This window comes from Papio anubis, chromosome 13, assembly GCF_008728515.1.
Source record: "Papio anubis isolate 15944 chromosome 13, Panubis1.0, whole genome shotgun sequence".
NCBI classification, from domain to species: Eukaryota; Metazoa; Chordata; class Mammalia; order Primates; family Cercopithecidae; genus Papio; species Papio anubis.
The window spans coordinates 44,025,222-44,038,993 of NC_044988.1; the positions used below are offsets into that span (position 1 = coordinate 44,025,222).

The 13,772-nt window shown below is 40.6% G+C and overlaps 1 protein-coding gene across 15 annotated transcripts in view; it reads right to left on the reverse strand.

The window, feature by feature from the left end:
• Nucleotides 1-13,772, reverse strand: part of FREM1 (FRAS1 related extracellular matrix 1) — a 175,383-nt gene that overhangs the window by 128,839 nt on the left and 32,772 nt on the right. For all 15 annotated transcript variants that reach the window (XM_031654249.1, XM_031654248.1, XM_031654247.1 and 12 more), the window contains one exon: nucleotides 4,497-4,997. In XM_031654249.1, the coding sequence (XP_031510109.1) occupies nucleotides 4,497-4,730 (234 nt within the window). In that variant the 5' untranslated portion in view covers nucleotides 4,731-4,997. The remainder of the gene's footprint in view (nucleotides 1-4,496; nucleotides 4,998-13,772) is intronic.

Sequence of the window (13,772 nt, forward strand, 5' to 3'; positions counted from 1 at the left end):
GAACTGTCTCACCTCACTCAGAATTATTAGAAGATTGTTAACTGTTATATTTTGGGAACCTGATTTTTAGAGGAAGAATCATCTCTTCCACCCATATCATGCCCCTCATTCTGCCCGATCTGACTTTGGTAGAGTTCTAATACCCTTGAGGTATGCATGCGTGTCCACCATTGTGTTCACGGTGTTTCATCTGTACCTTTTCACAGCCTCAAACATTTTCAGACAACGTAATTCACTCAGAGAAGACTTTAACACTAATACAAATGATTTTCTTTTCCCACAGATATCATTGGTTCCTCTTTTTAATTGACAACTAGGAAGGAGATAAAGCAAAGACCTTCCCCATATCATTGACAAATAGTCATAGTAATAAAGAGACAATCTGCTTTGTTAAAAGAAACATCTGTTTTATGTTTCATACTATGTTTTCCTTTTATAAAAGGCGACAACCATAATTGTCCATAAATTTACTAACTAAAACAAAGGAGAGCTAAATCCTTTTCTAATTACTGTCTAGCTTTGTTTTTTTCCACTTCAACTGCTTTTCAATTACAATTTATAATTAAATTGTCACACATTCCTAACTCATTACTCACTCTAATGACAGTAAACTGGTTCAAACTAGAGATACTTCCTTATCGCTATATTTCCTATTCAAAAAAGCAAGTTCAGTGCTAACCTGGGGTGCTTTCCACCCAGCAAATTTCTTGCTTTGGGCTAGGTGTGAGAAGTGCCATGTGTGAGGGAGTCTTGTCCTAAAACATGAGGAAAACATATTGCCATCAACCTCATCTAATTGACTACATCAAGAGGGTTATCTGAACAGAAGGCACTGGTGTGCATCAATTGAAATCCCTTTCCAAATATTCAATAGGAAAATGAACCTGTTGGTCCTAAGACAAACTTCAGTAATGAAATGAAAACACTAACTGAACAGATGTTAAACAAAACATTTTCTGTGCAAGTCACATGAAACTGTTCATTACACAGCAGGGTGTTGTTAATATAGTCGTCTTGCTAGAAATGGGTTCATGTAAGCTTGGCTTTCAGTTTATTACTAAGCGCTATTAAAGAATAATGTTTAGGCTGTGTGTGTGTGTGTGTGTGTGTGCGCGTGTGTGCATGTGCACTTAGCTATGCTTAATTTCTAAAACTCCATAAGAAACAAACCCCTAGGGAAGGACTGAACCAGCCTGGGTTAAAAACCAAGCACAAATTCAACAAAACAAAACAGACTTTACTTGGGAATCTTGTTTTTGTTGAAATTATAAGAATAACCAAATAGGAACGATCACCTGGCAGTTTGAGAAACAAAGTTTTCCCACGATATAGTTTCCTCTCACACAAAGTTTTAATATTTGGCCAAAAAAAATGATGAAACTCCATATTTTAATGAACTCCTTTACCACAGAATAAATATTAGAAAATATAAATCCCATACCAACTTTAGAGGCTACAAATCCATTTGAGATGTCATATTTGCCTCTGGAAATACCTACACTAAGTATTCACGACTTGATTCTACTTTTTCTTAATGAGCAACAGCAGGTTAGGGAATCTGTGTATTCAGAAGTGTTTCTCAGCAACCAAGAGTTTCCTAAATCAGCCTGGCAATTTGTGGTTTCTTCTCTATATTGACTTTCTAGTAATCGGAGTTTTACCTTAAAATCAGAGAGTGTGAGATGGAGATGACTTGCAGGCCTATTCCAATCCTTGATTCTTGTGACCAAATGTTTTTTACCTAGTTCTAGTCACTTGGATCCCTTTTTGCTCCTCAGTGCCATGGAGCAGGCCAAGCAATCAGGACCATTAAAACATCACTAAAAACATATAATGGAGACAATTTTATTTCTCTCAGACAGAGTGCCATATATGGTAAGGAGTCATAGGCCATTTGGGGTAGGGAGAGGAGAGCACTCAGAGGCTGGTTTAGGTAACAATAGATTATCTCGAAATTGCCTACTAAGGAGGAGAATCTGGTCATCTGCAGGGCTTTTGTTTTTGCTCAGTTGGGCATGCATGTTTGAGGTCAAAACTGGAAGACAGCTTAGACAGCTTGCTACTGTGAGCTACCAGTGGGAATTTTGCTTCTTCTCTTTTTCACAAAATACTCAGTCCCACTTGTAAATAAATGTTGAATGATTTTTAAAAATACATTGATTGGAAGAGGTACCATATTATCAATCATCAGTCTTTATAAGACACCCATGTGTGCCAGTACAGCCCTAGGTTCCTGCTTTATCAAAGACCCCAGTCCTCTAGGATCAGGGGTCCTATTTTGCCCTCTCTTAAGACTCAAAGGGCTACATTTTCCCTTTTTTTTTTTTAAAGACACAGTCTCATGCTGTCCCCCAGGCTGGAGTGTAGTGGCACTATCTTGGCTCATTGCAACTTCCGCCTCCTGGGTTGAAGCAATTCTTGTGCCTCAGCCTCCCGAGCAGCTAGGCTTACAGGTATGTACCCTATGCCTGGCTAATTTTTGTATTTTTAGTAGAGATGGAGTTTCACCATGTTGACCAGGCTGGTCTCTAACTCCTGGCCTCAAGTGATCCGCCCGCCTCAGCCTCCCAAAGTACTGAAATTTACAGGCGTGAGCTACTGCAACCAGCCTGCATTTTCCTTTGCACCCCAGTCCCTGTGGTTGGGTCTCTATCACCCACTACTGAGCTTATTTGTATTGCTTCCTCATCCTATTTAGCACATTGAGGTTCCAGTATGAGCAATCCCAGGTATCTTCTTTTTCTCTGACTCGTAAGTGCCAATCAAAACACATTCAGAATGCAAGTATAATTGGAAGTAACTGAGGAGACATTGCAACTCCCAAACACTTGAGAACACAATGTCTAATACGTGGAGCCATTGTTGCGTTCTAACATGTTTCAGATACCCATCTAAAGCTCTTTGACAATAAAATCTTACAAGCAACTAGGCAGAGACATTTGGTTGCTACCACATCAGAAATACCTGCAATGTGAGACCCTCTTCCAAATAATTCTGATGTGTTTCAGAATGGGTCTATAACTTGAAGTGTGGTAAATGGAATGTCTAGAGATACCACTTGAGCTAGTATCCACCTAAGTCTTTTTATTCTCTCTCTGCAATACCTAGTACCACTTTTGAATAACCTCATGGATTATGTTTCTTTAGCCAAATGAAAAGGAAATAATGTTCATAGTTCAGCAAAAGAGAATGGTCCATTTTTCCAGAAGCAGCAGCAGCATCTAGTGTTGAATATTCTCAAGATTGTTTGCACTGGGAGCAAAGTTACAGCACAGTGGGAACAAGTAATAAAATCAGAAGCAATTTTTAAAATTATGTATAGTGGTAACTCCTACTTTAAGCCAAACCAGTGTAAGAGAATATAGACTTTTTAAACCCAATGAATTAGGAGGTAACTCTTCCCTCTACAAAAGGATTGACCAGAGAATACCCTTACATATAAAGGTCTCCAAGATTTTGATTAAAAGGAAAACAATTAAGCAGATATTTTCAAAGAACAGTGAATATTTAAAGTGAAGTATCTTCACAACTCTTTTCTACTTCTTTTCCCTGACTCATAAAAAATGTTTAAGTGATGTTAATAGATGAAACATCTTCAAATTTTACCTTTGCTATGCTAAGGTCACAGGTATGTCCTAAAAATGTCTTGAAATTTTGATCTCTTATCCAAAGCCACTCTGACTGGCAATGGATGTGATAACCGGGGGCAGGAATAACTCCAGTGTAATTCTCTTACATTATGCTTTGTGCTTTTTCCTGTATAATTAGCTACTTCATATGTCAAGCAGCTGGGTGCAGGCATTCCTCCTCCCAAGAAAAGAGGAGAAATTGGAAAGACTATCAGAAGTGAAAAGTAATAAGAAAAATACTGAGTCCATATTAGCTTGAATCCCATTCTCTCTCCATAAGTACAGTAATCAGATCAAATCCTGCTGGTTTCAGGCTTGTAATCTGAAGTCAAATAAGAATTGTTTAAAATAGGTTTCACCACATATATGTTAAATACTATGCCTGCTAATTGCAACTCCAACATTTCAAATGTGAACATCTTCTATTACTCATCTTTGATGGCTTGAGGAGAGACCCTTTACATCTCTGTTCTGTCTTTGTCCCCGCAAACACTTTTTTTCTTTTTTTTTTTTTTTTGAGATGGAGTCTCGGCTTCTGTCACTCAGGCTGGAGGCAGCAGTGGCTCCATCTTGGCTCACTCTGCAAGCCCACCTCCCGGGTTCACGCTTATCTTCCAGGTCTCTCTCAGCCTCCCAAGTAGTTGGGACTACAGGCTCACCACCACGCCTGCTTAATTCTTTTTTTCATTTTTAGTAGAGACGGGGTTCGTGGTTAGCCAGATCTCCTGACCTCGTGATCTGCCTGCCTCAGCCTCCCAAAGTGCTGGGATTACAGGCGTGAGCCACCGCGCCCGGCCACATCCCACACACTTTCATACACTTGCATTCAAACATATGACTGAATGGAAAATCGCAGACAAGACCTACCTGTGGAGTGAGTTTCCCAACTCTCTGGGTTATTGGCTCATTCATCACAACTTCCACTTTGCAGGCATCTTTCTCTTTGGGGATGGCAAACTTCAGGTCATCTCCTGACAGGAAGGTGGAGTGGCCCTTCATCACCCTCACCCCACGGTTGACGCTGATGAAGGTGGGGCTGGCCCAGGCCAGGAGGAGCAGCAGCAGCAGGGCATTCACTGCCCCCCAACTCAGAGAGTTCATGCTGACAGGGCCCAACGCCTTTCTGTCCACCGGCGAAATCCCTTCAATAAAGGAGGGCTTCTGTGCTTCCTCCTGGAGAGTCAGCTCATAGTCCAAGGGGCAGGGCAAGGGGTCCTGACAACGTGCCCCAAGATCTTACCATGCCCCTTTCATTTCAAAGTCAGACAAGGAGGCCTTTCAGGAAATCCCAGGGCTTTTAATAAAACTCGCTGATCACTCCTGACAACGCCAGCAAGATTAATGGGCCTCCCAAGTGCTTTTCTAATCCTGCAAATGGGAGAAAGGGTTGGAGTAAAGCGAGAGAGAGACCAGAAGGTTTGTGTGGCTGTTCAAAATATCGCTACCAACAAAGGGATCTTTCAACCAGCCTATGAGTTCAGCTAAATTAAAAACAAATAAACTAACTTGACCTCTAGACCCATCTGAAAGGCAATGCAGCCATTTCATTACCCTGCTTATAGCTCCTGTTTCCGGACTTGACATACCCCAACAGGGATGCCAATTGTGTGGTCCAGGAGGAAACACCAACCTCATTGCCAATAAGTGTGGCTTTTGGTTCCCTGAGTTCACAGACAGTTGTCAAACTCTTTGCTTCTCTTTCCTCATTTGTTAAATGAGGATTATAATCTATTTTTTTTCAGAGAGCTGATAGGATTATGAACACGTTGTTTGAAAACATGATTAATTCTAAATCAATTCTACCCAGATAAGAAAGAAGTTTAATGATTTGTCACACTGGGCACACTTCTAACTTTGCTGGGCAATGAAGACACCTAAGAAACATTTGAGTGGAAATTACAGAAAATATCCTTTTTTCTAAGTGAACATTCAAGTTTTTGTTTATGTGTGAAAGAGACTATGAATGGGGTGACATAGCTTCAGCACGCACAGCTAATGACACAGCATATGGACATGCCTATTTATACTATCTACAATGCTAATTACATTCCTATGTACTCAACTTGCACAAATAGAGTCTTTGTTTCCACTTTATCCACTTAGAATTTCATGACAATTTCTCTGTGTTTCATAAGAACTGAAAAGATTATATCTAAAGTAAAATGCACTGAAATATACCCTTAAATTCAGAGTATAATTAGGTGAACAAATGGTGGTTTGTTATGCCCAAAGAAAGGCCTTCCATGTTAATAATTTCAATAAATTTCTGTGCATAACCAGTAGATACCAAAATGAATGTTTGTCAGAAGCTTGTAGAGGAACAAATGCCTCCATTATCCACATCTAATCTATTTCCATTCCCTTGTCACTCTTTGCAACTTTTCACTTTTGAGGCCGTGCCTGACATGTGTCATCTGATACCTGAGGGGGTGTACACTTTACAGAGCAGTCTGTTTTTTATGGTATCAGTCCCAGAGTAAAACTCTTCACACACCCCCACTGACTCTGTTGTCCACAATCAAGCTGATTTAGGTTGGCTTATATGGGCAACAATGCACATCTGGTTGTTGAACTTTGACAAGATACAATATTTTTTCCATTCATATCAGGTATCTAAGATAACAGTACATTCAGGGAGAGGAGAGGCAACAAGATAGGTAGGTGTCTCCCCAAACTGGGAGGTAAGGGGGAAACTTTGCTTTCTGAGATTTAAACTAGTTAACACACGGAGGCTGTAAGGACTCCACACTCCTGCAGTCCTCTCATCTCACTCCATCTCACTTTGTCTCCTTACCTGGTTCTTTCTAGACTCCCTGAATCTTTAATGCTGGGATCCTAGAGTCCAGTTGTAGGACCTGTTTTGTATCTACACTCATTCCCTAGTGATCTCATTCCTTGACTTAAATATCACCTATGTGCTAATGGACCTCAAACTTACACCTCTAGCCTGGACCCTCCTGCTTAACTCTAGATTTCCATATGCAACTGTCTGCTTGTCATCTCTGGGTGGTGTATAAAAGACATCTCACACTTCATGAAGCCAAAATTGAACTCTCAATCTTCCCTCCTTCAGTCTTCCTTACCTTAATTAATAGCAACTCCAACTTTTCAGTTGTTCCTTTCTTCATCACACATTCTACATCCAGTCAAAAAATCCTGTTGTTTCTTTATGGTAGACAGATCTTAGGTGACCCCCCAAATAATTCCAGCCTCCTAGTATCCAAATTTCCTTCCCCTTGAGTGCCAGCAGAATCTGTAACACTTCCAACCAACAGAATTCCACAAAGGTAATGGGTGTCACTCCTATGACTACATTTTATTATACAGGAGACACTGTCTTGGCAGACTGGAATCAGGGGCTCTCCTGCTGAACATGAAGAAACAAGCCTCCAAGGGTTCTTCTGCCACAAGGAAATGAATTCTGCCAACACCCTGAATGAGCTTGGAAGTGGTTTCTTCCTAAGTCAAGCCCCCGGATAAGAATGAAGACCGTCAACATCTTGACTGTAGCCTGGTGGCAACCTAAAGCAGAGAACCCAGCTAAGCCATAATCTGACCCCAGAAAAAAGGGAAACTGTGAGATAAATTTGTATTGTTTTAAACCACAAAGTTTTTGTGATTTGTTCCACAAAAATAAAAAGTTAATATGCTCTTCCTTCAAAACATATCCAGAATCCAGCTGCTTCTTACTACCTCCATTGTGATCCCCCTGGTCCAAGCTACCACCAAGTCTCCATGAGATGATTGCAATAGCATCCTATTTGATCTCCCTACTTCTACTCCTGCCTTTCCTGTAGGCATTTTTCAGCATCACAGCCAATATTCTGATTAAATGTTACTTACGTCACTGCTCTGCTCAACACCTCCAGTGGTGTCTCATCAGAGTAAAGCTGAAGCCCTGGTGATGACCTTGAAGACACTATGTGATCTGTTTCCCTCTTACCTTTCTCAGCTCATCTCCTGTTTGTCTTCCCTTTGCTGACTCTGTCCCAGCCACACTAACATCTTTGCTTCTCCTCAAACAAATCAAGATCCACCATTCTTCCTTCCTCTCTCCCCCACTAAAGCCTCTCACTTCTGTTGTCTCTGACTTGAATGTTCTTCCCCCAGATATCCCTCCTTCCACCTCTCCACTCTCAAGTTCCCATCAAATGTCACACTTGCAGTGTGGTCAAACCTAACAACTCCATTAAAATTATGTCAGTCTCATCCCCTAGCATTCTTTACCACTTTTCTGCTTTGTTTTTAACCTTAGCGCTTTCTAACCACCTAACATAATGCATTTGATCCTTTATATTAGGTTGTTGCAACAGTAATTGCAGTTTTCACCATTACTTTCAATGGCAAAAACCACAATTACTTTTGTACCCACATTAATATTAGTCACTGCCATGTCCCTCACGAAGATGTGAATTTCTATATTTTTTACTCATGGATTTAACCCCAGTGTCTAGAACAATGCCTGATATATCAATAAATATTTGTTAACTAAGTGAATAAATTGGAGAAAACATGCCTTAAATTCCCTTATAGTGATTATAGTTTAACCCAGGAATGTTAATATAGCTAAAAAGAAAAAACAAAAACAAAAAGGCCAGGCACGATGGCTCATACCTGTAATTCCAGCACTTTGGTAGGCCGAGGCAGGCAGATCACCTGAGGTCAGGAGTTCGAGCCCAGCCTGGCCAACATGGTAAAACCCCTGTCTCTACTAAAAATACAAAACTTAGCCAGGCGTGGTGGCAGGCACCTGCAATCAGAGCTACTTGGGAGGCTGAAGCAGGAGAATTGCTTGAACCTGAGAGGCAGAGGTTGCAGTGAGCCAAGATTGCACCACTGCACTCCAGCCTGGGTGACAACAGCAAGATTCCGTCTCAAAACAAAAAAAAAAAGAATTGGCCTCATAAGCAGGCACCATTAGCCATGGATCAAGATGCCACACGAATTCTGTTACTGAGAATCTGTCACAAAAAGGCAGATCATCCTGGGATATATGGACAAAGTCCGTTTTCTGTGCCCATAACACTGAGGTTGAGATTCTTGACTCTGGAAAATGCCACACTATGAGACCTCCTGATGATTGGCCAACTAGTTTTTCCCAGGCAGCACCTCCAGTCAAACACTAAAAGAAGTAAGGTAAAAATCAAAATCCATCACCGTTTGTTTCATTATTGCCACACAACACTGAGAATGTATCCAACACAGATAAAAGCAACCTCTACAAGAATACATGAACAAGAATGTTGATTGCAGCAGTGTCCACAGTGGAAACTGCAAGCAAAGTAAATGTCAAGAAGGGGATGGTTAAATAGCGTAGGTATATTTATACCATGGAATGGAATGTAACTTTTAGAATTTGAATTAGAGATAAATCATTCAACGTGAAGGGATTTCTACAAGGTATTGTGGAGTCAGAAAAAATTAAATGGAGAAAAGTATGCTTCCATTTGGTAAAGTAACTCTAAAAGCTGCATCTGTGTATATGCATATATGTAGATGGACATATATGTTGTATTAACATATAATTAAATGGGCATGGAGAAAAACGGACAAACATTAGGTTGTTGGTAGGGACAATGTGATAGGGGCGATATAGTATAGATAGACTGAAAAAAGATGAGGGGGGTGCTATGTCTAGATGTTTGTGTCCCCTCATCAAATTTATATGTTGAAGCCCTAATTTCCAATGTGATGGGATTAGGAGGTGGGGCCTTGTGGAGGTGTTAGGTTTACAAGAGGTCATGAGGGTAGAGTCCTCATGATGGGATTCTTATAAGTGGATGAAAAGATTAGAGCACTCTCTCCCTGGCCATGTGAGGCTTACAACAAGAGGGTTTCCCTCTGCAAAGCAGAAAGAGGTGATCTTGGACTTCCCAACCTTCAGAACTGTGAGGAATAAAGTTCTATTCCTTAAGCCACCCTGTCTATGGTATTTCTGTTATAGCAGCCTGAGCAGACTCAAACAGCAATATTTTTTTTAAAAAAGGAAAAGAGCATGCAATGAAAAAATGCAACAACCGGTCATGCGCAGTGGCTCATGCCTGTAATCCCAGCACTTTGGGAGGCTGAGACGGGTGGATCACCTGAGGTTAGGAGTTCAAGACCAGCCTGGCCAACATGTTGAAACCCTGTCTCTATTAAAAATACAAAAATTAGCAGGGCCTGGTGGCATGCATCTGCAATCCCATCTACTCAGGAGACTGAGGCAGGAGAATCACTTGAACCCGGGAGGCAAAAGGTACAGTGAGCCGAGATTGTGCCACTGCACTCCAGCCTGGGTAACAGAATGAGACTCTGTCTCAAAAAAAAAAAAAAAAAAAAGAACATACGTACGAAAATTACATATGAGATTCATGTAAAATTGCTTGTGTATCGATATAAAGAGAAACTTCGAAACAAATTTTATTGTGTTTAAAGGCTTTTTAAATATATGTAGATAACTTGAAAATAAACATTTTTATGAACAAATTTTTTATGGACAAAATACACTAACTCATTAAAGATGCATCTTCTGATAGCCAGAGCAAAGCAAGCATATCTCAGAGGTAAATATGTCATCATGTCTTTATGTTGCTTAACCGAAAATAAATTGAAGAAAATCATCAATATAATTAGTTCCCTGGTATCAGCCCATCAAGGTATACAAAGGGCAGATATATCTTTCTTCTCAGGTGTAGCAATCTACCTAGTGGGAGGACTATTCATTCCAAATAAAACTGAAGAAAATGCAGCAAAATAGAAAGGCACTAGTGGGATTTCACCCAATAGTTATCTCCAAATGGTTGGTCAGCAGTGTGTTTCAGGCTCTGAAAGAACAGTCCTTGGCAGAGGCAGGCATATGTATGTTGTCCTGGAACTCTCTTCTCCTGCCACCCACTCAGCCAACAGCTGAAACAAATCTCCTTTGAAACCCCACGGATAGCTTGCATTATGCAAAAGCACGTAAAATGAAGACTTTGATGCAGAGCTAATTTCCTGGTCTTTGTACATGTTGTGTATCACTGGTCAGCCTGTCTCTAGACCAGCCACACCCCTTACCTTTTATAATTGATCATAGCTCAGTTACTCTCCCACATTTTTACAGCCAATCTGGGTATAAATAGGAATAAGCCAATCTCAACAGGAAAAAAAAGCTATCTTGGAGGCTTTGCCATATTTTACAAATTTGTGTTTAATGAATTCAAGCATGTTTTGGTTTAGCACTGACTTAATAAGAAAGGCAATGTGGACCAAAATGGAAGAACTTGATCAAAATCTTCTATTTCATGTAAACAATTTAGAATACCAAATAAGCTCCTCTCAGATAGATTGTTAAAATAATACAGCAAATGTTTCCTTCCTTTCACTTATGATAACTTAGTAACTCTCTTCCAATATCTATCTCTGATAGGAAAGTCTATTTGTCCCACAACATTCAACCTCACCTTCCTCCATAGAAATAAAAATTTTAACTAGGTATATAGTGACCCAGAACAAAGACTATATTTCACAGCCTCTCTTGTAGCTATCTGCGGCTATGTGATCAGATTCTGGCCAATGGAATTGAAGAAGAACGGTCACATGGCGGCTCTGAGAAACCTCCTTTAAGAGGTAGTTATGGTGTGCCTCTTCTCCCTTTTTCTTTATGCCTCCCTCCATCTTGCTGCCAAGATGGAAGGTGCTGCCTTGCACATGAAAAAATGAGGCTATGGCATAGGTTGGTGGAGCTGTGAGCTAGAAGGACGCTGGGTCTCTGGGCCATTTGCAAAGCAGAACCACCATATCAGTCCATTCATCCAGAATTTTACACAGCAGAGAATGTAAACTTCTTTCCTATGTAACTCACTGTTATTTTTGGTTTTGTTTTTGTTTTTTTTGGTGACTCATGACTGAACTTAACTATACCTTTAATAATCACTTCTTCCTCAAGTTTTTGTATTAATTTTGTTTAGTCACTAATCAGCTAAAGATTTAACTTCCTACCTAACAGCATATGGGACAATAGCTCATTCTCTAATTACATCATAGTAAACCCTTAACTGAGAGATAAGATCAAAGTCCAGGATCCTAATGTTTATCTACCAGGAAGAGACAAGAGAGAGGAGATATCTATTCTTATGGCTCCCTGCACCACAATGCTGTGGAAAGAATAGACTTGAATTTTGAAGATCTGGATTCTAATCCTGATGTTTTTAATTTTTTATTTCTTTTCTTTTTTTTTTTTTTTTTTTAATAAGACGGAGTCTCATTCTGTCACCCAGGCTGGAGTACAGTAACACAGCCTTGGCTTACTGCAACCTTCGCCTCCTGGATTCAAGTGATTCAAGTAATTCTCCTGCCTCGGTCTCCCGAGTAGCTGAGATTACAGGCGCCTGCCACTACGCCTGGCTAATTTTTGTATTATTTTTAGTAGAGGTGGGGTTTCACCATGTTGGCCAGGCTGGTCTCAAACTCCCGACCTCAAGTGATCCACCCGCCTCAGATCCCAAAGTGCTGGGATTACAGGTGTGAACCACTGCACCCGGCCATGGATTCTAATCCTGATTTTTATGAACATCACTTTCCTCTTTCAAAAATGGGAGGCTGAGGCAGGAGAATCGCTTGAACCTGGGAGGCAGAGGTTGCAATGAGCTGAGATCACGCCAGTGCCCTCCAGCCAGGGCAGCAGAGCGAGACTCCATCTCAAAAAAAAAAAAAATGGAATCACCCATCCTGCCTCCTCCAAAGTTCCCCTGTCAAACCAATAATCTACGTGGAAATATTTTCTTAATTATAAACCCCCATACAAATGTAACATTATTATTACAAAATATATCAAATAGACAAGAAAGTAAAGCTTTCTCAGGAAAAACAGAATAGAAGGAATTGGGCCTGGATGAAGGTGGCAAGGTGGCAAAATTAAGTTCAATAAATGTCAAATCGAGTGTGTTTTATTTACATTCTAATTTTCTCTTTCTCATAGTCTCAAGACAGAATACATATTTAAATAACTAAATTTTGATATTTCAAAAACAACCTGAAGCAACACAGTGGGGGGGGGGGGAGTAAAAGAGTAACAATTTCCAAATTCAAAATCAAACAAAACTCATCCTTCAATCAACTGAGCCTAGACTGAAGGCTGCAGAATTAGGAGCAATAAAGATGAAAAAGGGTATGCTTTGTTTGGTTTTATTTGCATTCTAATTTTGCTCTTGTATTTTTCTCTTGGTATTGGGAAACACTAAGTATGTGGACATTCCATGGAAAATACTGCTCTGATTTTTGGCTTTAAGAAGGTGGCATGGGAGGTGAAAGAGAAAAGAATTCAGATGAGCAGACTGAGAAACGGCCAGAAGAAAAACAGAACAACAGCAAAGCAAAGCAAAGTCTGAAGCAAACAAGATTTCACAGTGATGACGGGTCTTTTAACACCTCAAAATGAGATGGTAATAACTGTCTTGTCTCTGACACAAAATTACTATGTCCAGTGACAGCCAACTTCTACATGAAAAACAATACTCTAATGGGAAGCCTAGCACACCTTGAGAATTTTATTTTCTTGGTCCCAACACAGGGCTAAGTCAGAGCCTCAGAATCCGTCTGTCCACAGCTTGCTCTGATTGCTAGTATGGGCACCCTCGGGGTCAGCAGAATTACTGGGAGCAGCTGGAAGTGGAAGGAGAAAGGGCACCTGGCTATATTCCCCAAGGGAGCTTGTACACTGACTTTTAGCCACCTCAGACTTGATTCTGCAATAGAAACAAATCCTGGCACTTTGGGAGGCCCAGGCAGGTGAATCACCTGAGGTCAGGAGTTCGAGACCAGCCTGACCAACACGGCAAAACCGTCTCCACTAAAAATACAAAAATCAGCTGGGTGTGGTGGCAGGTGCCTGTAATCCCAGCTACTTGAGAGGCTGAGGCAACCTGGGAGGTGGAGGTTGCATGAGCCAAGATCGCGCCACTGCACTCCAGCCTGGGTGACAGAGCGAGACTCCATCTCAAAAAAGAAAAAAAACAAAAAAAAAAAACAAGGAACAAATCCTGTCTTGGCTTGCTTGTGTGGCTCAGCTGTTTCTCAGCATTTCGAAATCCTCCTGACATGACTGCAAATCAGTTCTGCTCTCCCTGACCATTTTCCCACCATTGCCTTTTTTCTTTACATGGTAATCATGTATTCTAAGTA